The following is a 22,338-nucleotide window of genomic DNA, read 5'->3' as shown; positions in this document are numbered from 1 at the left end:
TTAGGGTTTTCATCTGCTCGCTGATGAAGGTAGAACCAAGGATAGGTTTCTGTAAGAATATTATAACTTAAAGTTTCCACCTGCTCGGTGATAGAATCAAACCAAGGATAGGTTTCTGCCCTTAGAAAATTATAGCTTAAGGTTTCCACCTGCTCGGTGATAAGATTGAATCGAGAACAAGTTTCTTTCCTTAGAAAATTATAGCTTAAGGTTTCCACCTGCTCGGTGATAAGATCGAACCGAGAACAGGTTTCTGTCCTTAGAAAATTATAACTTAAGGTTTCTACCTACTCGGTGATAAGATCAAACCGAGAACAGGTTTCTCTCCTTAGAAAATTATAGGCTATGGTTTCCACCTGCTCGGTGATAAGATCGAACCGAGAATAGGTTTTTGTCCTTAGAAAATTATAGTTTAAGGTTTCCACCTACTAGGTGGTAAGATCGAACCGAGAACACATTTATGTCCTTAGAAAATTATAGCTTAAGGTTTCCACCTGCTCGATGGTGATATCGAACCGAGGACAGGTTTCTGTCCTTAGAAAATTATAGCTTAAGGTTTCCACCTGCTCGGTGATAAGATCGAACTAAGAACTGGTTTCTGTCCATGGAAAATTATAGCTTAAGGTTTTCACTTGCTCGGTGGTAAGATCGAACCGAGAACAGGTTTTTGTCCTTAAAAAATTATAGTTTAAGGTTTCCACCTGCTCGGTGATAAGATCGAACCGAGAACAGGTTTCTGTCCTTAGAAAATTATAGCTTAAGGTTTCCACCTGCTCGGTGATAAGATCGAATTGAGAACCGGTTTCTGTCCTTAGAAAATTATAGGTTAAGGTTTCCACCTGCTCGGTGGTAAGATCAAACCGAGAACAGGTTTATGTTCTTAGAAAATTATAGCTTAAGATTTCCACCTGCTCGGTGATAAGATTGAACCAGGAACAGGTTTCTGTCCTTAGAAAATTATAGTTTAAAGTTTCCACTTGACGGTGATAAGATCGAACTGAGAACAGGTATCTGTCCCTACCGTAGAACGAGTTGCCTTGGCCTACACAATTCTCTCCGTATTTGTTGACCAGCAATAATAAATTAACAGTAATGGAGTTAAATGCACCAGCATGAATAAACACCATCATATTAATATGTAAAATTACATTCAATTTGCACCCTAGTGTACAACTGGTCAGTAATAAAACTTCTTTAAGTTGTGAACATTCCATGGTCGAGGAAGTAGTTTCTCCTCCAAATCTTCTAAGTAGTACACCCCTGCACCTGCAATGGTGGTCACTCTATAGGACCCTTCCCAGGACGGGGCTAGTTTACCTGCATTAATGTCTCGTGTATTCCCAACAACCTTACGAAGCACTAGATCTTCCGTGGCAAACTCCCTTCTCCTCACGCTTCTGTTGTATCTTCGGGCGAGCTTTTGCTGATACTCTGCTAGCCAAATGGTCGCCGCTTCACGGTGCTCCTCCAACAAATTTAGCTGTCCAAACATCAACTTTTCATTCTCAGCTAGAGCAAATCTTGCGACTTGAGCGCTGTACAGGTTTACCTCAGCTGGAATGACAGCCTTTGCTCCGAAAATTAAAGAAAATGGCATCTCTCCTGTGGATCACCTCGGGGTTGTCCAGTATGCCCATAGGATGCTTGGCAGCTCCTCGGCCCATTTACCTTTAGCGCCCTCCAACATTTTCTTCAATCCGTCAACGATGGCCTTATTAGTGGCTTCAGCTTGGCTGTTACTTTGTGGGTATGCCGGGGTAGAATACCGGTTCCTGATACCGAGACTGTTACAAAATTCGCGAAAGGCTTTGCTGTCGAACTGCAGTCCATTATCTGACACAAGGGATTCTGGCACTCCGAACCGCGTTATAATGTTTCTCCATACAAACTTCTTGACATATACGTCTCAGATGTTTGCCTATGCCTCCGCCTCTACCCACTTCGTGAAGTAGTCTACCGCCACCAACACAAATCTTCGATTGCCTGTCACCCGGGGAAACGGTTCGACTATGTCTAGCCCCCACTGGGCGAATGGCCACGGGCTACTTATTGGGTTTAAGTTCCAGGCAGGCTGGTGGATCATCGAGGCGTGTATTTGACATTGCTTGCACCTCCGCGCATACTCGATGGCATCTTTTCGCATCTGCGGCCACCAAAACCCTTGAGTCATCACTCGGTGAGCCAATGACCATCCACGCACGTGACTACCGCACACACCTTCATGCAGCTCAGCTAGGAGCTCTCCAGTTTGGCTAGGGCACAGACACTGTAGGTACGGTCCTTCAAATGACCTTCAATATAATTTTCGATCTGCAAATAACCAATACCGAGCAGTGGTCTGATGTACTCTGGCTACCTCTTTTTCATCTTCTGGAGCTCAGTCTTCCGCGAGAAAATAGATGATAGGGTCCATCCAGCACTTCCCGATTATGGTGACCTGTGCAACCGGTGCCTTCGCATTAATACTCAGTTCAGCCACTAACTCCACTCTAATCAATCGGGGCACCTCGTCGATTATCGATGATGCTAACGTCGCTTAGGAGTCGGCGTGTCGATTCTGCCCCCTGGCCACCTATTCCACCCTGACACTTGAAAAGTTGCCCATGGTCCGTTTTACCAACCGCAAATATTCAATCATCCGGGGATCTTTGGCCTCGAAGCTCCCCTGTACTTGATTAACTACTAGGCGGGAATCTGAGTAAACCTTCACCTCCTTAGCTCCCAAATCCGAGACAACTCTCAGTCCGGCCAACAGAGCCTTGTACTTGGCCTCATTATTAGAGGCTCTAAAGCCTAATTTGAATGAGTGTTCCAGCTTTATTCCTTGTGGGGTGATGGCCACAATTCTAGCCCCCACTCCTGCTGCATTAGATGTGCCGTTCACAAATACCTTCCATGGCTTGACCCCCACTGGGCAAACTATCTCCGTACTCTTCGGTGAAGACTTAGCAATAAAGTCTGCAAGTACTTGGCCCTTCACCGAGTTCCTTGACCTGTATCTAATGTCAAAAGAACCCAGTCGAGTCCCCCATTTAGCTATCCTTTCTGTAAAGTCAGATCTCCTCAACAATGATTACAGAGGATACTCAGTCAGAACATGGACGGCGTGAGCCTGACAGTAATGGGACAATTTTCGAATGGAGTGCACGAGTGCCAACACCAATTTCTCCAATGGCAAATACCTAGTCTCGGCATCAACAAATATCTTACTTATGTAGTAAATTGGTAGTTGTACACCATTATCCTTCAATAGCACTGCCCTGGCTGCATGCTCGGATACCGAGAGGTACATATACAAATCTTCTCTGACTCCGGGGCAGTCAACGTTGGCACCTGTCCGAGATAATCCTTTAGGTCTTGGAAGGCTTTATCACATTCTTCGTCTCACTGGAACCCCTTCCACTTCTTCAAAAGCTAATAAAATGGACAGCACCGATCTGCGAACTTAGAAATAAATCAGTTAAGAGCAGCCAACATACCGGTCAATTTTTGAACCTCTTTCAGAATGCTCGACGATTTTAGTCGTTTCATGGCTTCAATTTGATCGGGGTTAACTTTGATTCCCCGTTTGGTGATTAAATAGCCCAGGAACTTGCCAGCCCCTACCCTAAAAGCGCACTTATCAACATTGAGACGCAACTAGTGTCGCCAGAGTATTTCAAACACTTCTTTAAGGCCGTCAATATGTTGCCCTTCCTTCTTTCTTTTTATCACCATGTCATCAATGTATATCTCAACTGTACACCCAATCTTATCCCTAAACATCCTCGTCATCATTCGTTGATAAATGGCTCCTGCATTTTTCAATCTAAACGGCATGACGATGTAATGATAATTAGCATCAGGCGTTATGAATGCAGTCTTTTCCTGATCCTCGGCAACTAGGGCAATCTGGTGACAACCCTAGAAAGCATCCAAAAAGCTCATCCTCGGGTGCCTGTACATTGCTTCTACCAATTGATCAATCTTTGGCATCAGGAACGGATCCTTTAGGCATGCTCGGTTTAAATCAGTAAAGTCAACACAGACCCTCCACTTACCGTTCTTCTTCCTTACTACCATAATGTTTGCGAGCCATTCTGGAAATAACATTTCTTTTATGGCCCCTGCTTCCTTTAACTTCCTAACCTCTTGTTTGATGGCTTCGACATGCTCTTTAGCCAATCTCCTTAGCCTCTGTTTCTTAGGAGGGTAGAAGGGATCCATATTAAGCTTGTGAACTATAAATTCGGGGTCAACCCCGGGCACCTCGTACGGACTCCAAGCGAATACGTCCACGTTTTGTACAAGAAAAAGGCAACAACTCCACCTTCCCTTCATCCTTCAAGTTCGCCCTTATCAAAAAATTCTTTCCACAATCCGGCAGAATCTTCACTCTCACCAGGTCCTCAGCTCAGCTGGCCCCTACTTTCTCTTGGGGTTGCTGTAATTGCTATAAGGGGGTTTTCTCGATGGGCTTCCTTTGCCCGGTTTCTCGGCTGGCTGCAGCCACTAAGCATTGTCTGGCTACCTGTTGATTGCCCTTTACCATTGTGATTCCATCCTCGGTGCGGAAGTTAACCTTTACATGCAAGGTGAAAGGTACGGCCCCCATGTCATGAATCCATGGTCTTCTAAGGATTGCAGTGTACGGTGAGAAAGAAGTGACCACAATGAACGTTACAATTACCTCTTTACCCTCCATACTAACGGGGAGTGAAATCTGCCCTTCCGAAATTACCATATGGCCGTCAAACCCCATTAATGGTGTATCATACTTGGATAAGTCTTCTTTCTTCAGTCCGAGCCCCCTGTACAAGTCAGGGTACATTACATCTGCACCGCTCCCCTGATCTATCATTATCCTTTTTACTGCGAAACCTTTTATACGGACCGTAACTACCAAAGCATCGTCGTGCGGTTGAATGGTGCCCTCCATATCATCATCATCATCAAAAGCAATGGGTTGTTTAACGTACCTTAACTTCTTCCTAGGTGAATGCTCGCCTGCACAACTTCTCGCTAGTACCACGGCCATTATCCCCTTTGTCCTAGACGCTGAAACGCTTTTTGGAACTACATGGATGACTTCTATTACTCCCAACAGGGGTGGAAGAGAATTCCCGTGCAACCGATCCACCTGCCCAGCCTCTTGATTCCTTGTAACTTCCACAAACTCTTTCAGATGCCCCGCCTGCACCAACTGTTTGAGATAGTCTTTCAATACCCGGCATTGATCGGTGGTGTGCCCTTTATCTTTGTGGTACGTACATTACAGATTCTGATTTCTTTTTAATGGGTCACCCGCCATCTTGTTCGGCCACTTAAAGTACGGCTCGTTTTTTATTCGATCGACAATCCTGTGTACTGGTTCCTTATAAGCTACATTCACTTCTCCCATTCCCGGCCCTGACTCTTGAATCCTCAAATCCTTCCAGGGTCTGGGTTGGAAACCGATATTCCTAGGATAATTTATGACCGGGGCCTTCCCCTTGTTTTGTAACCGATTGTCATACTCCTCGATACGCCTCATCAATTGCCTCATATCCTCGGGAGGCCTTCTCGTCAATGATTCCCTCAGTCTGGATTCATCAGGCAACCCCATTCGAAAAGTGCTCACCGCAATCTTTTCATTGCCCCCGCCGATCTCGTTATACAACTCCCAGTATCGGTTAGCGTAGTTGTGAAGGGTCTCCCCAGCCCCCATTTTCATCGATAGTAACGCGTCCACGAGTTGCGGAACTCAGCTGCAAGTCATAAATCGTACACCAAATTCCTGGATTAACTCTGAAAAACTGTGGATCGAGCCTTTCCTTAATCCATTGAACCACCTCAAAGTGGTGAGGCCAAGGCTCGAAGGGAAGACCTTACACATCAGTACGTCATTATGAGCATGTAAAGACATCATTTGAATGTAGTGGCTTACATGTTCTACCGGGTCTGTCCTTCTAGTGTAGGAATTGACAGCGGCCGTGTGAATCTGCTCGGCATCGGTGCGCTTTCAATATCTCTCGAGAATGGCGATCGGGGAGCTTGGCATAATGCCCGGCTCATTGTGTCCATGGCCACATTTCAAGGTCGTCCCTCATTTGGGGAAGTTGAATCGCGGTTTGTATACTCCCGCAAACGATCACGGTGCCGATGAGACCCAGATTGATAGGACCCTGCCGCACTGTGGTTCCCTACACTTGCCGACCTTTCTCTTCGTTCGTCACGGTCCCTTCTCCTACGTCTGTCCCTTGCTTGCAACTCCAAATCCCTCACCGCCCTACGCAAGCGTTCGAGTTCCTAATCCCTCCGTTCAAGCTCCTGGTCCCTTCTGTCGAGGCAGTTGCGACCTGAAGCGTCAGATATTGTCCGGAGAGTTTGAAACGATCCCTCTCCGAGCCCAGACTCCTCCGCTTCCTCATGCCGCCTATCCTCTTGCCTTTTCTGCCTCCTTTCTCGCCATATGGACCCCCGCGATGACCCTCCAGAGCCACTTTCAACATAACTTCCTAGACTACTTCTAGACATTATTTTGTGCGCGCCTCAATAGAACCACAGATACATAGGAGATCCCCACAGACGACGCCAATTATGGTTATTGGGCTTAAACTCTATTTGGGCTCACAATTTATTTACTTTGTGGACTTTTGGATTTCCTACAACGAGTGGTCCTATGTTTAGCAACCCAAATACCCTTGTTCCCTATGTTCTCAAAATTATTCTCTCTATTTTCTCCAGAATGATCACCCTCTTTCCTCAATATTCTTTCTCTAAAATTGCCAACCCCCACTCTTAAATTCTCATCTCTTATTTATAGCCCAAGGCTAGTGGAGAGGTCGTGATTGTTTTCATAGTGAGTGGGAGAAGGGGTCTAATGCAATCACCCTTAAGTGGGTGATTAGTTGGGAATGAAAGGTGGCGAGAGTGGCATTGGAACTGGTTCTACCGCTAGATGGACTGCTCGGCAACGATACTCCCTAGGCTTCACCGAGCGCACTAGGAACCATCTCCTCCGGAAATTACATTTCCCGATCAAGTAGGACATTCATCTTCACGGTTCATGTTGTAACTGGCTTCATAGTGCTTCCCGGCTTTTAGTGGGGGAATGAGGGTTTCCCGGAACATGTTCATGGCCCGATAGAGCATGGATTCGCGCTTGGTACTTTAGGATTTGAGGTCCAGCTAGTTTTGGGCCCTGTGCTCGTAGCATCGTTGTGATAGGCTTTGTGAGTATTAGGCTTATAGAGAGGTAACGTGCCGTACAAGGATCTTTTACATTTCTTTGGAATTATTTTTTAAAAAAATTTATAAAACCTTTGACATACCACTAACCTAACCACTTAATACATTAAAAAAATTTAAGGCTCATTATTTCCTCCGTTAATATTTATAGATATCTTAATTGATTGAGACCAAACTAGAGAAATGGCTTCATATTTCCTTGAAATTCAGAAGAAGAAAAAAAAACTTTTGACATACCACTAACGTAACTACATCTATAACTACTTAAGCCACCTATGATATCTATTTCTTATTGATAGCCATAAAATGTACAACTAGGCAAGAACATATAAAGTAATAAAGAATAAATGAAGGAAGAAAAAAAAAATCAAACGTCAATTAATAACCATTATTTAGAAAATAAAAAATGTGGTCCAGAAGAGTAAGAAATAAAACAAAAATGGCTATACAGAGGACATTGAAAACTTTAAAGTGCAATAAAATCAACCATTACATTCTCTTAATTAAATCAATAATCAACAATTAAATATAATAATACGAAATTTAAATTTAAAAATAATCAAACTCTAACTAGGAAAATAATATGTATATATATATATATATATATATAATCATAATCTTCCTACACCATGACTTAAAAAAATTTAATGAATAGTTCTATCTCTTATTTAATGTCTATGTTATGCAAATCATCAACCAATAAATATATGATAATGGTAATAGACAAGATTATGAAAAATATGATAAAACTATTTAAAAGGAAAAAAAAAACTATTTACAAAGTCTAGGGACTAAAATAGTATTTTATTTAAAAAATTATCACGCACAACGCGCGAATCTGCGACTAGTTCATATTAACTAATGATGCCACACAACTCTTAACGTAAAAATTTTCAGGTATTCCCAAACAATAACCCCAATACCAACTCAATCTTCTTCCTTAAAATGGCTCCATCAAAGTTGATCTTAAACATATCAACCAAAGGAGTCTGCCATGAAACCCATAAGTCAATCTCGAGCTTGCTGTAGTACCTATTCAAAAGGGTAGGGCTATGAGCTATAGTGCTATAACTCAGTTGATTTCTTCAAAACCAAAACAAGATCATAGCCAATTAGTTCAATTATTAATGTCTTTTATAAATTTTTTTTTAAAAAAAAGTCTTTTAGTGTATGTTTGGTTGGGGTGAAAACATGGAGGGTAGAAAATAGGGTGGAAAATAGCATTTTTCACCATTTGGTTCAAGAAAGAAAACAAGAGAGACAGAAAATGGGGAGGAAAATAATCCCTCCAGGCCCACATTTTTTTATCCTCCTAATTTGGGAGGAAAATGGGGAGGAAAAAATGTTGAATGATGTAATTTACACAACTACCCTCACTTTATTGCACTTACCTACTCCTCTCACTTTCCCACTATTTCTTATATATTATATAACAAAGACATAATAGTCAATTTATATAAACTACATTTTCCATCCACCCCTTTTTCTCTCCAACCAAACAAAAAAGTTTTTACCTTTCCACTGTTCCACCCCTCCAACCAAACACACATGAGGGAAAACTAAATCTTTTATATACTCCCACTTTTCCACTCCTCCAACCAAGCAGACCCTTATTCTAATGGTAAGAGATTTATCATGAAACAAATGTTTTTAAATTTAAATTAGTGTTTGATTATTAAAATAATAATTTTTTTTATAGATTTTACCAATTGCGATAACTGGAACTCACATTAAAATAATAATTTTTAAAAAAAACCGCTAACTTGGGAAAGCCAAACACAAGTATTTCGGTGAGTTTATGGTAACATAAGCCGGACCTTTTTTGGGTAAGCAAAAAAAAAAAGGTGAATCGACCATAATAAATTGATCCATAAACAGCAAAAAACTCAAATAGGAAAGGAAAAAAAACAAAACAAAAAAAAGGCACTTTTTGGCACCACAACAAGAAACATATGGACCTTGACCTTTTCCATATGCGGAGGTGAACCAAGAAAATTTTGGAATGTCTAAAAGAAGAAAGTGGAATGAGAAGACCGAAAGTGTAGCATGTAAGAACTAAGAAACCTTAACAAACTACTGGTTCAGAAAGAGTGGAAAAGTCAGCAAGAAAGTTTGAATTTTATAAATGTATTCCCATATATAGATACATTTCTACCTATAATCACACACACTTTATTTATTAGTCATTTACTGGCCTATAGGCATTGCATTACTAAAACATTACAATTGTTTCTTCATTGCTGCTTTCTAGAGAAAATTCAATGGCGAAATCACCCGAGGTTGAGCACCCCAACAAAGCCTTAGGCTGGGCAGCCAGAGATACCTCTGGGGCCCTCTCTCCCTTCAATTTCTCAAGAAGGTCCTCCCTCTCTCTCCCTCTTCCTCCAGTCTTGTTTGACTTTCTTTTTTTGTTTTAATCTAAAATCTTGATTATCCTAAGAAATTAGATCATTTTGTTATGCTTATAAGAGCATTTGCATCAGCTCATGTAAAATTTTATGTCGAATTTTAGTATAAGAACCTACTTTTCTATTTTACATACTCACTTTTCAAAACATCCTACATCAAATTTTCTATTTTACACTATATTTCATTAAATTATCACTTTTTCTTTTTCTTTTTTTAATTGTTTTTCTTTCTTCACACGCAACAATAATTATTCACTCCCTTCCTTCATTATTTGGATACATAAAGAAATAATAAAAAATTAAATACAAAATGAATAATGTCATTGTAAATTTACGCAATTATTGTAGCAACCATGTATTTTTACATAATTTTGCATAGACTGACATATCAGATTATCTCTTTTACACTATATTTCATTAAAATATCAATTTTTCTTTATTTTTTTTTAATTATTTCCCTTTCTTCACACACAACAACTATCATTCACTCTCTTCCTTCATCCTCTAGATACATAAAGAAAGAATAAAAAAATTTGATGCAAAATGAATTGTATCAGTGTAAATTTACATGGTTATTGTAACAACTATGTATTTTTACACAACTTTGCATAGACCGATATATGTGGATGAATTTTGAGCCCAATCGGCTAAAATGTGACACTTTTTCTATTATACAAGTGCTCTAATAATTTTGATTTCCTCTTATACTATGGGGTGAAAGGCCAATAAAAATGAAATTGGATCATTCAATTATACTAAATATTTTTATTTAAAATGTAATTGGATCATTTTGTTATGCACTTTGAAAAGGCTTGCATTTTTTCATTTTTTGGATGAAAGACGATAGTGAAGCGGCTTGCATTTTTTTCTTATTATTTTCATTTCATTTTTATTAGGCAGTTGCATTGTGATATTAATGAGATTTTTTTTTTTTTAATAATTAGATAATTGAGGAAGGAGGATCTTACTTCAGATGACTCTCTTGTAAATACAAAATAGTGTCAAATATGTTATAAAACTTTTGATTTTTCTTTTTTATATAATTCGATAATTAGAAAAAGGAAAAATGAAGGCACGGGCTCTTGGCATTACAAAGGCCATTTAGCCAAATAAGAATACATTTATTTGATCAATTAATCATGGTGTACGTGGTGAATGGTCAATTAGTATTGACAATGATCCATCGTTTCCCCCCTTTTTTTCTGAATTGATGGCTTCTGCTAAACTAAATGGTTACTGGTATGTTTGCAGGGCAACAGGAGAGAAGGATGTAAAGTTCAAAGTTCTTTACTGTGGAATATGCCACTCGGACCTTCACATGATCTTGAACGAATGGGGCACGACCACCTACCCACTTATCCCTGGGTATGTTAATTAATGTTTCCTACTTCTATCACTATATCTTTGTCTTTTCATAAAGAATTGTGTTGTCTTAAATATTTCACTTAAATTGGAATAATATTTTATATATTGTAATATTCAAAATTCCATAGTATTATAATATAGTGGTACTTTTTGTTTATTTTGGAAAAGGATGTGCTCCTTTTTGTCTATATCCATGGATTGAGTAACCTAAAAGATATTGTTCAACAAATCATATAAATTCTCTAGGGCACCAATATATATATATATATATATATATATAGAGAGAGAGAGAGAGAGAGAGAGAGGTTCAAACTACACCTGATGTAACTCTAAGTAATGTTACACCACTCAATATTTTTTAATTGTATGTGAATTTTGACAAATCCACCGTTAGATGACATTATTTTCATATATTCTTCAAACTTGTAAAATTTCAAGGTGATCAAAGATTAATAACCATATCATTAATCAATTGTTTAAATTTAAATTTAAATTTTTATAGTTTAAAATAATGCATAAAAGATGAGTTTATGGATCGAATGACAAATTACATCTAATTTAAATGAAAATTGGTTTGCATGTTAAGAACATATAGAACATGTAATTCAATGGTTGAATTTTCAAAATATATATTCAATATTAAGTTATTGGGTGGTGTAACGTTTCTTAGAGTTATATATATATATATATATATATATATATATATATATATATATATATATATATATATAATATGAAATAGTTATTTTACTCTAATTTAATTTAAGTGTCAAAATTTTTGTGTATATGAGACATTCTCTTTGAAAATAAATGGAGTTTAACAAAACATTTGGATAGAGAGATGGGAGGAGGACTATAGTCTATTCATTGAAAACGAATGCGTAAGTTAAAAGACTAAAAATTGAAAAATTAAAACTCTAGGGACAGACAAAAACAAATCAAAGTTTGAGGGTTTACTTTGTAAATAATTCAATTCAACACTTTGCCAAAATTTACATGCTATTTGTCCATTACATGTTAATAAATTATCATTAAACTAGCGAATGGATTTTACTTTCTAGTCTTTTTAGTATCCCATATTGAAATCATGTGAACTGAACTGGATAATGCAGGCATGAGATTGTGGGTGTAGTGACAGAGGTGGGCAGTAAAGTACAAAAGTTCAAAGTTGGAGACAAGGTTGGCGTTGGCTGCATGGTTGGAGCATGTCTTTCTTGCGATAGCTGCACCAACCACCTTGAAAACTACTGCCCCAAAGCGATTCTCACCTATGGTGCTAAGTATTATGATGGAACCACCACCTATGGAGGATACTCCGACACCATGGTTTCGGATGAGCACTTTGTGGTCCGTATTCCAGAAAACCTTCCTCTAGATTCTAGTGCCCCTCTCCTTTGTGCTGGGATCACAGTGTACAGTCCCTTGAGATTTTATGGACTTGACAAACCTGGTATGCATGTGGGTGTGGTTGGCCTTGGTGGTCTAGGCCATGTTGCTGTGAAGTTTGCCAAAGCTATGGGGGTTAAGGTGACAGTGATCAGTACTTCACCTGGTAAGAAGAAAGAAGCTATGGAACATCTTGGTGCTGACTCATTTTTAGTTAGTAAAGAACAAGATCAGATGCAGGTACTGACTTGTTAACATGTTGCATTATCAATGTGAGTTACCATATGTGTACAATATGTAATTATGTTTCTAATTTGATATACTATATATATAGGCAGCCCAGGGCACAATGGATGGTATTATTGATACAGTCTCTGCTCAGCACCCTCTCTTACCTCTAATTGGTTTATTGAAAACACAAGGAAAGCTCGTTATGGTTGGTGCGCCAGAGAAACCGCTTGAGTTACCAGTTTTTCCATTAATCATGGGTAAAGCATATTATATCTAACAATTGTTACATTTGATTTGAAAAGGGATAAGAACTTGCTTGTTATGTTAATTTGACTTAGTAATTAACTAATTATATAACTATATAAGACTCTGTGTGTATTATTTTTATGTACCCTTGTGTTGACAAGCCTGATTGCTTCCTATGCATTTCCACTGATGAATTGTGTATTAATAAATATTATGGAATGACAGCAAGGAAGTTACTGGGTGGTAGTTGCATTGGAGGCATGAAGGAAACACAAGAAATGATTGATTTTGCAGCCAAACACAACATAAAGGCTGACATTGAGGTTATTCCAATTGATTATGTGAACACTGCCATGGAACGCCTCCAGAAAGCAGATGTCAGATATCGATTCGTCATTGACATCGCAAATACATTGAAGTCGAACGCTTGAATTTTGCTGCCTTTTGAACAAGAGTTGCTGACCAGACTAGGATATGTATTCAGTTGATAAAAATCATCTTATATCTGGAATTTTGTTTATCTTCTAGTTCTGTTTTTTGAACAAGTCTTCCAAATATTATGATGGAAAAGAAATAATAGGCTGCTTTTGTTGGAAAAACAGAAGATGCAATAATTTTTTGGTTTTGGATTTTAATTTTTAATCATTCAGTGAGTTCTAAGTCCTTGTAATCTCTTCCCCTGTTTCAGATTTGTGATGTCATTTGAAAAGGACTCCAGCAATTGAGCCAAGTCGTCTAATAATTTTGGTTTAGTTCATTTCATCTCATCAATTTTCTATGCTATGTCATAGCTAAGGTAGGGGTATGGTGTGAGATATCTGGACATCACGTTAATTCTAAGCTACGTCTTGAAATTTTATATGGCAAAGACATCATTGTTTTTTTATGCTAGAGAAGGGAGTTGCTTAATATACTTTTTATTAATGACTCTATGGTCAAAGTGGTGGGACATTTCCACTGAAGAGAGACCATAGACATTTGCTTTCAATTGCTAAAGCAAACGGTTTCAACAAGCAATTGGTGGTGGATCGGAGAGATGCTTAAAGCAAATTGTATAACAACAGAAGGCTGGTTGTGCAAGTAAAGAGACAGTAATCGACAAAAGATCAGTTTAGCGCACCTTAAAAAAAAAAAAAAATCTACTCAAAGAGTGATATGCACTTGCCATCAAACAGCTCTACAGTTTAAATGACCCGCATATCTGGGCAGCTTGTTCAATGCATTAACAGTTTCCACGTCAATTTGCTTCAATTAAAATGCCTGACTCTCAATTTTTTTATTCAAAAACTGGTATGAAGCAGTCTCAAATATTGCCTAAAACTGTTAGTAACACTGTATGAGGTTTTTATATACAATAAGCACACATTATTCAGGGAAGTTCCACAGTTCAGCAATCATAAGGAATATCTGCACGCTCAAGTTCTCTCTCTCAAACTCTATTATGTAAGAAATAAGAAATTACACCTCTCTGCTTCAACTGTCTAGCAAACTGCCTAAACATTATAAACCACCATAATGGAAAATTTCACAAAAAATATTCCCAAAAAAGATAAAAAGAAAAGGTCACTACTTGCAATTCTTCTGTTACCAAGTATACATTATGACCTATTCAGATGATAGTATTTCTAAGGTCAATTGAAGATCAGAAAACCTAATGGCAAAAAGCAGCACCTTTTCTGGAAAGTGTTGATCATTCTCAAAGTAACTTGTTTGTGATAGGGACAAGTGAGATTAAGTAAGGAACTAGAAATCAAGCGCCCCAGACTTTGAAGACCCAGAACAACTAGCAGATGTGCCATATGAAGTCCCACTTGAACTGTCAATAGGCGCTTGATTTAGACTTTCTAAAACTAGAAACCTCCGCTTTTGCAACTTTATTGAGAATGTTGTGGCATCAAGAATAACAGGAACCTGAATGAATTTGATAAAACATAACAAACAAAATCAGTGATGAGTTAAGCAAGAAAAATATCATAGGGCTAATGCAATTGACTGCTAAAATTGCACACCATACCAAAGCTCAACAAGCAGAACACAAAGGAATGCAGGATTCTGTGTTCTTTGTGTGTGAATGAGAACCAAATCAATTTAAGGAAAAAGAAAAAAAAAAACTGTAGCAGCCAAATATAAATGGATAAATTGGTAGGCAGGTGGGTGTATGTCTTTGCATGCACAAACTTGCATGCATGTGCATGTTTGTAGGTGAACTGCATAAATAGGAAAACTAGTATACTGCAAGCACTGCTACCTATTAGTATATAAGGATCAGGAACAAGCATGACTTGGTGGTACCTGTGTATTAATGCGTGCTACCTTGTGCACATTTAGAAGCCCAACCATGTCCTGGTAACCAGTGAGAAGTTTTGCCATTTCCTTGTCCTCATCTGAAACAAACACCTTCTTGAAAATTATCCTTGATATGTAACAAAAGATAACAGCATAAAAGAAGTTATGAAAAGTACTAAACCTGGGATTGCTCTGACGGACAGTAACGTGTCCGCCATATGCTGCCATCGTCTAGAGAAGGATGGTGAAAGAAGGGAAGGAGGAAATGTCACAACAGCAACTGCATTGGAAGACCGGATCATGCTCCTCAGAGATCTAATAAAGGAAAGCATATCCCATTCCTGCAACTATTACATGTTGATGAAATACACACACACACACACACACACACTAATACTGTTTGGTAGCCTTAAAATTCCAAAATAAAATAGGTAGAAAAAATTAGACTCAAAATGACCATTATTGTCAAGAATATAACAAAATGCATTTATCAAGCTCAGCTATGAATTAAAGAAGATTTCTCTGAATAGGAAAGTGTATAAGTTGTAGCAATCCAACAGAAATATGAAGCAAATGAAACAAGAGCCACTTCTAAAGATTTACTGCAGATAGGAGCTTAAAAGAAAATTTTAAGTGCACTAACCATGTTGGAATATTTGCATTGTGGAGCACAAAATGACTGGATAGAAATTCGACCAGCAGAAGAAATGCTGCTATCATTTCTGGGATGCCATGAAAAGGTAGAATTATATGTCAGAATTGAAAATTTTAGAGTACAACAAAAATAGGTAGGAGCCACTAGAAATACCATCAAGTGATGGATTATTTTTACAACAAGCCAAGTACTCTTGTCAGAGAAATTGAATTTGAGACCCACCAACAGAGATCAATTTAACGAGTAGTAAAAGAAACAAGATTAAAAAACATAAGTCAAATTTGGCAGCAAGCTCAAATGAGTTTTGGCGTCACAGGAGCTATAAATATAGTTGAAAGAACAACTTTTTGTATACAATCTCTTAAGTAATCTCAAGTATGTCTCCCAGCATGCTATAGAAGTGGGTTATAACACTGAAACAAGTTCTAAGCGTGTAATCTACAAAGACATCTATGTCAATTAAAAAACTCATGCCAGTATCTGCATTCTGGCTTCTGCAACAATTTCCTCTTCTTCATTCTATGAAGATAGACAGAAGGAGAACATTAAGATGGCCAGGAATTTATAGCTGGCTACAAGCCTACCATTGCAGCAACAATGTTTCCTAAAAGTCTAGTCTAATTGGATATAGTGCAAAAATTTCTATTGACAAACTTTTGTTTACTGGTATCCAGTCAGAATCTACCCACAGGTAGCTAGGATCTTCCCCGCTCAAAGGAGACAAAATTCTAGTCAAATAAACAAAAGAAGCTATCTTCAAAGCCAAACCAGTTTTACAATTTTTTTCACAAAGCAAAATTGACATCTTGCATTAGTAGAATTCTGGTAATAAAGGTATGATAATACCTGGGAAATTGAGCCAAAAATGGAGCACAACGGTCACGAAGAGCAGCAAGATTTGGAGAATCTAGAATGCTGACACAATCAATATGCTGGCCGCTTATAAAATGCTTTTCTAAGGGCTTCCGCAAGTCAAAGTCATGGCAGTACTCATGCTTAACATCTGCATGACTATAATATAATGAGCTCTCCCCATGATTGCATACCGACAAGCTTGTAAACTAGTGCAGTTGTACTATATATACAATAATAATGTACACTATTCATTATAAAAAATGTAAATTGTATAGACTGCTTCACTTCCAAGGTCCTTATCACCAATATAAATATTAGTTTTCTTTTGGCGAACTATATTTTTTATGTTTAGGACTATATTTCACAAACTATGCCACTTAAAAACTATATATTGAGACATTTAAAACATAAGCATCATCAGCATAAAGTATAAATAAAAAAGAATGAGAGCATTGTTCTAGACAAGCTTACCTCTGTTACTATCAAAATGATGCTGATTTTCACCAAAGTATTTCTTATATTGCCAAGCAATCCTCAAACCATTCTCCTGTAATTTAAACAAACAAAGTATTAAAATTCTTAAACTTCATCCAAATAAAAAATCACAGAAAGTAAAAGGAAATGGAGGAAGCAAGGCACGTTTTCAGGATCACGATCACGATCACGAGATTTATCATCTTTGGATGCCCCTGGAGTAGGCAGAGTACCCAGAAATCCTTTTGGGTCCTTTGATGGACTGGCATAGAGAAGGGGTTGCTTGTGAACAAGTCCTTGTGACATAAAATTCCTCAACAAAAGCATGTGATGAGGAGCTTCTGCATCCTCCATCACCATGACAAGGCTTCCTAAAGGAAACCCACCGCCTAAAATCTCTACAAATCAAAAACAACCAATCAAAAACCTCCACCAATTCAGACTACACACATAAATTGTTAAACAATAATGATTTCATTGCTTTTTTGACGAATTTCAGTCTATAACTAATCCAAAGAAAGTGGTAAATGTAGAGAATTACTGTCAAGGTCTGGAATTCCGGATGAAATAAAGATGGTGCCGTTGGGACCATACTTGAGCCCCGGAGTACTAGATGGTACAGTTGCAAGGTTGCGAGAGAAGCTGCTTGTCCAAGGCTTGCTCGTAGCCATGACTATGTTATTGTTAACAGGCTCTACAATAATTTGATTATTCATTATCAATATAGGATTAAATCAATATCAATGCTCGTAAGAAAACAAAATTTATTAGCTAAGCTATAATTTCAGTATAGTACTCATCACTGCATTAGCTTTATTGGGTGGCCTTACGACATAGAATTTAATCCATATAACATCAGTTCAAAGCAAGAATCCTGTTTAACTATCTGGGTATTGTATACAATGGGGTGAAAAAATCTACAATAAGCAATAGAATAACATAGAACTCGTTCACGCTTTTCATCGAACAGATGGTGTGCAATATTTTCAGTTTAACCATGAAACAAATTCTGGAAACGAAAAGAGACAGACCCAGAACACAATCAATACCATGCTCTGGTTTGGCTACTGAGAAGAAAAGACAAAAACTTCAATGGAGTCCATTACTTGCCTTAGTTGATAGCGTGGAGGCTGTAGACTCCCATTTCAGAGGTGGTTCGCGGCTTCCTGCAACGCCTGGCCAATGATTGTGCACATCAGGCCTGAAATGATAGCACAAGCCCACTCAAATAAGAACGGGTTTTCGCCCACCCAGTTTGCTTAGTACTAATTTTTTGGGAAATTTTTACTTTTTTTAGGCCCAATACTTATTTAAACCTTCAATTTTTAAAAATTAGTAAATTAAACCATTAAATTTCAAAAAATAACAGATTAAACATTTTTTTTACAAGGATTGTGCGTCTCTTAAGTGAAAAGACTATTATAAATAAAATTTTTATATAAGAAAAAAAAAAAAAAAAAAAACTAGTTTCTATGCATGCACCCGCACTCCTGCTCAAACACTCTTCTATTTTTTTTTTTAAATTAAAATAACATTCATTTCAAATTTCTAACCCTTCCCCCCCCCCCCCCCAAAAACCAGGTTCCTATATTATTAAAAAAAAAAACTACATTATATATTCTTATCCCATATTTCCATGTAGTTTTTATTTTTATTTGTTTTTTTTTAATAAGATTATCCCACATAGTTAACAGAATATCCAATTATTCACTACCCTTTTTCACTTATCTAAATAAATTTATTAAGTTTTAAAATTTTAAATTTTAGGTTACTTATAAAATCTCTCTTTTTTGGCATGCGTTCAACTCTATCATAAATAAACCCAAGTTGATATAATCTCCAAAATAATAATAATAATAATAATAATAATAATAATAATAATAGAGAGTGTAAGGAGAGGTGGTGCCTAATTTTATGGGATATGGAGAAACATGACGGAATTTTTTTTTATTTAATTTACCTACAATTTTTGAGTTTTATTTAGGGTCCACGCCTTAGAGTCCATAACTTAAATAACTTGGAAGTCCCTTAAATAGTAGTATATAAAAAACTATAAATAATAAATTTTGTCCCAATCAATCAAGAAAGAGAGTCGGTAGAATCCATTTCGTCATTGAAAAGGAATAAATTTAATAACACAATTTTTTCACTCTTGTTGAAGTGGCAAGTTATGAGTGATGGAAATAAAATAAATATTAATGGTGCTACCATGTGAAAGTAATTATTCATGCTCACAATGTTTCACTTCAACAAGCTGTGAAAAAAGATATGTTCAAAGCAAAATTGTAAAATTTTAAAACTAGTGCTAGCTAGGTACGTACATGAAAATAGTCTACACTCTTTCAAAACTCTTAATATTGAAAAAAACGATATCTATATAGAACAATCAACACAGCCATTGTAAAAAAACAATTAATTAATTAACGATAAAGTCGGTTCAAGACTTTCTAGAGAGCACTTTAAATCTTTCTAAATCGGAAAGGATTAGGACCACATAATTTTTCCTAACTTCTTGCCATAACTGTAACATGGCAGAGTGTAATTGGTAAAGAAAAAATGGTGAGTTCATGTGTAAGTGATAGCTAACCACTCACAATCTACCACATCAAAGTTATTGCAAAAAAGTTGTAGAATAATTTGTGGTTCTAGAACTACTCTTCTAAATCAGAATAAGGAACAACCAACAAAACCATTGTCAGTTTGTCACTAAAGCCAAAAGGTGTAGTTAGTATAGTAAAGAACTCAAAAAATTGAATTTAGGAAGTCTTAACCTCTTTTTCCAATCATGATCATTAAACTATAAAAGTTGTACTTATTGCATAAACCTCTAATTTTTATAGGTACTAGAAGAGGTGATTGGTAGATAATCATATTCCTAATTCTCGATTTTTCCCCCTTTTTAAAAGGTTGATTCCTGGACCCCAACTTGCGACCTATTATTTTTGTTAGGACATATGTGATTCATGTTAGGAACATATGTCAACATTTTATGTAATTAGTTAATCCTTTGACAAAACGCACTTTACTTGTATTTGGGTATATTTATGATGTGTTTAATGCTTCAAAAAATAAGGTTTTAAGTTCAAGTGTTAAAGCCATGCAAGTCTATTAAAGAATCAAGTGAAGAAGTGTTGTTCATTAAAACTCGACAGCTATCTCGACAGCTAGTATCTATCGAGGTTTAAAAAGCTGTTTCAGCTCGAGACTCTACAGCTACTTGATAAACAAGGTATCTGTCGAGGTTTATGAAAAACAGATTTTCAATTCTGATTTTCATCCAATTCGTGAATGTATTTTGGGCTTTCTTTTCTCACAACCCTAAACACATATAAAAATTATTTTAAGGGTCGTCTAGGATTGCGCGAGCATAGAGCAAAGTGTTGTTCAAGCAAAAGGTGACCGGAAACCTAATTTGTCCTAGTTCATCTTGAAGAAGCTGTTGTGTTTATACACCGTAGGGTTTTGTGACCAAGCAACTTCATGATCTTCATCGTGTGATACACTGAAGAACTTTGCAGCCAACATCCTTCTTAAGTTGGTGATAAAGTCGTGTACTGGGATCTGCGCATCTATTAGTTAGTCACATACTGGGAGCCGTGCAATACAAGGAGAGATTATGACTACAAAATAAGTCCAATTGTGTATTGGAGTACCGGCTCAACTGTACCGGCTCAACTGTAGGTTAGTATAAGGTACTGAGATTCCTTTACTTGTAACTACTTGTTTTGATAATAGTGGATTCTCGGGAGTGGTGACCTTAAAATCACTCAATGGAGTTTTTGCCTTGAAGGTTTTTCCCATTCGTAAACAAATCACCGTGTCAACTTTATTTTCCGCTACACTTTATTTTTAGTTGGTGATTTGTTTGTGTTGCCACGCGTTTTACATGTTAATTTGATTAATTAATAAACTTGAGTAATTAATCAATTAATTCATCACAAGGGGTAGATACATTTTTGGTCTATCAATTTTTAATGAAAAATACGTATTATCACACAAAGGCCCTACCTTTTATCTTGACCAACGAACTCTAATCCAAAAATCGCCTCGTTTTTAATGATATAAGAACCATTTGTTTCAATGCCTTTCATTGAACTGAAGTCCAAAAAGGTCCATCCCCAAAATTGAGTCTTATTTACAAATACAATCCATCACCAAATCATTTTCCTTTTATCCTAAAACCAATCTAACCCATTACCTAAAGCAAAACCAAATCTAACAAAAATATCCAAAACAAAACTAAATATAATCCAAAAACCTAAGTCAAAATCAATCCAATGTATATCCAAACCTAAATCAAATTTAACGCCCCTTAAAAAAAATTCCCAATGGCAATGTCTGGTGAGATGATGATAGCATGCAACCTAAAGAGGGCAAACATACGGACAATGGTGAATTGCCTGAAGGGGGAGGTTAGTCGAACCATGGAGTGCAACAAGAAAACAGATTTTTTTAGAAATATCGATGGATACTTTCTTTCAAGACAAATTTTTCATTCAACAATGGCAATTGGTATGTGGCTTGAAGCGGGTAATCAAACAATCTTCTTTTTTTTTAAATGTCTTATTTTGAGTGATGAAGGTTTAATTTGTAACCACCCTAAAGCATAGGTTTAAAGTGAAAATTTTCCTATTTTATATATGCATGCATCTTTCCAATGACAAGATTAGAACCCTAATCATTCTTTTCATGGGAGGGGATTAATATCATGTATTACAAAGATTATTGAAACTATATATAAAAAAAGAAAAAGGAACATAGGGTTAGGGGCCAACTCAAATTTTTGAACCTACACAGTTTTTAAAAAGTTAAAACATATGTATACTACAATTTTTCCCCTAAATTTTAGGGGTAACCGCCCATTAACAAGCTTAATGCTTTTATTTTTTTAATAGAAACATAAGATTTTATCAATTGAATTTACAAAAACTGATTATGATACCTCAATATTTATTGATAATTTAATATTGAGAGGTGGGAGATTTAAACCGAAAATGTATCCTCTCAATAAAATAACAAGAAGGGCAACTTAGAAATACAATAACCTTGTCACAAAACCAATATAATAAGAGAAAGTCTATGAACAAAAGAAAAAAAAAAGACAAATGATGATATAACAGATTGTTAGGAATAAGCAAAAGGTAATGTTCAGTGGTTATCCCTAAGGCTATCCACAGGTTGGGTTTGTGCCCAACCAACAATCGACCTGATCAAATCGAGTGG

The 22,338-nt window shown here is 37.0% G+C and overlaps 4 protein-coding genes across 7 annotated transcripts; 1 reads left to right on the top strand and 3 right to left on the bottom strand.

Annotated features, from left to right (window-relative positions):
- Window positions 1–1,177: 1,177 nt before the first annotated feature.
- On the bottom strand, window positions 1,178–1,597 carry LOC142625293 (uncharacterized). Its single transcript, XM_075798976.1, has one exon. The coding sequence runs from the start codon at window positions 1,595–1,597 to the stop codon at window positions 1,178–1,180; it is 420 nt and encodes a 139-aa protein (XP_075655091.1).
- Window positions 1,598–4,432: 2,835 nt separating this feature from the next.
- LOC142625292 (uncharacterized) lies at window positions 4,433–5,686 on the bottom strand. The gene is made up of 2 exons (XM_075798975.1): window positions 5,348–5,686; window positions 4,433–5,173 (listed from the first exon to the last, which is right to left on the bottom strand). The coding sequence occupies exons 1-2, from the start codon at window positions 5,684–5,686 to the stop codon at window positions 4,433–4,435; spliced, it is 1,080 nt and encodes a 359-aa protein (XP_075655090.1).
- Window positions 5,687–10,890: 5,204 nt separating this feature from the next.
- LOC142626083 (putative mannitol dehydrogenase) lies at window positions 10,891–13,313 on the top strand. Its single transcript, XM_075799859.1, has 4 exons — window positions 10,891–10,982; window positions 12,095–12,608; window positions 12,703–12,856; window positions 13,071–13,313. The coding sequence occupies exons 1-4, from the start codon at window positions 10,936–10,938 to the stop codon at window positions 13,274–13,276; spliced, it is 921 nt and encodes a 306-aa protein (XP_075655974.1). The 5' UTR covers window positions 10,891–10,935; the 3' UTR covers window positions 13,277–13,313.
- Window positions 13,314–14,253: 940 nt separating this feature from the next.
- Window positions 14,254–18,363, bottom strand: LOC142623561 (elongator complex protein 4). Of its 4 annotated transcripts, none has more exons than XM_075796994.1 (9): window positions 18,226–18,363; window positions 17,657–17,809; window positions 17,281–17,513; window positions 17,113–17,188; window positions 16,633–16,789; window positions 15,775–15,853; window positions 15,313–15,478; window positions 15,138–15,229; window positions 14,254–14,756 (listed from the first exon to the last, which is right to left on the bottom strand). In XM_075796994.1, the coding sequence occupies exons 2-9, from the start codon at window positions 17,784–17,786 to the stop codon at window positions 14,589–14,591; spliced, it is 1,101 nt and encodes a 366-aa protein (XP_075653109.1). In that variant the 5' UTR covers window positions 17,787–17,809; window positions 18,226–18,363; the 3' UTR covers window positions 14,254–14,588. The 4 variants fall into 4 exon arrangements, with proteins under 4 accessions (XP_075653109.1, XP_075653111.1, XP_075653112.1 ...); XM_075796996.1 differs by having other exon boundaries at window positions 15,313–15,472; XM_075796997.1 differs by having other exon boundaries at window positions 15,313–15,472; window positions 18,165–18,268.
- Window positions 18,364–22,338: the final 3,975 nt, after the last annotated feature.

Source organism: Castanea sativa, chromosome 2 (assembly GCF_040712315.1).
Source record: "Castanea sativa cultivar Marrone di Chiusa Pesio chromosome 2, ASM4071231v1".
Classification (NCBI taxonomy): Eukaryota; Viridiplantae; Streptophyta; class Magnoliopsida; order Fagales; family Fagaceae; genus Castanea; species Castanea sativa.
Note: the sequence above shows the minus strand (reverse complement) of the source record. Positions and strands in the feature narration are given on the sequence as shown.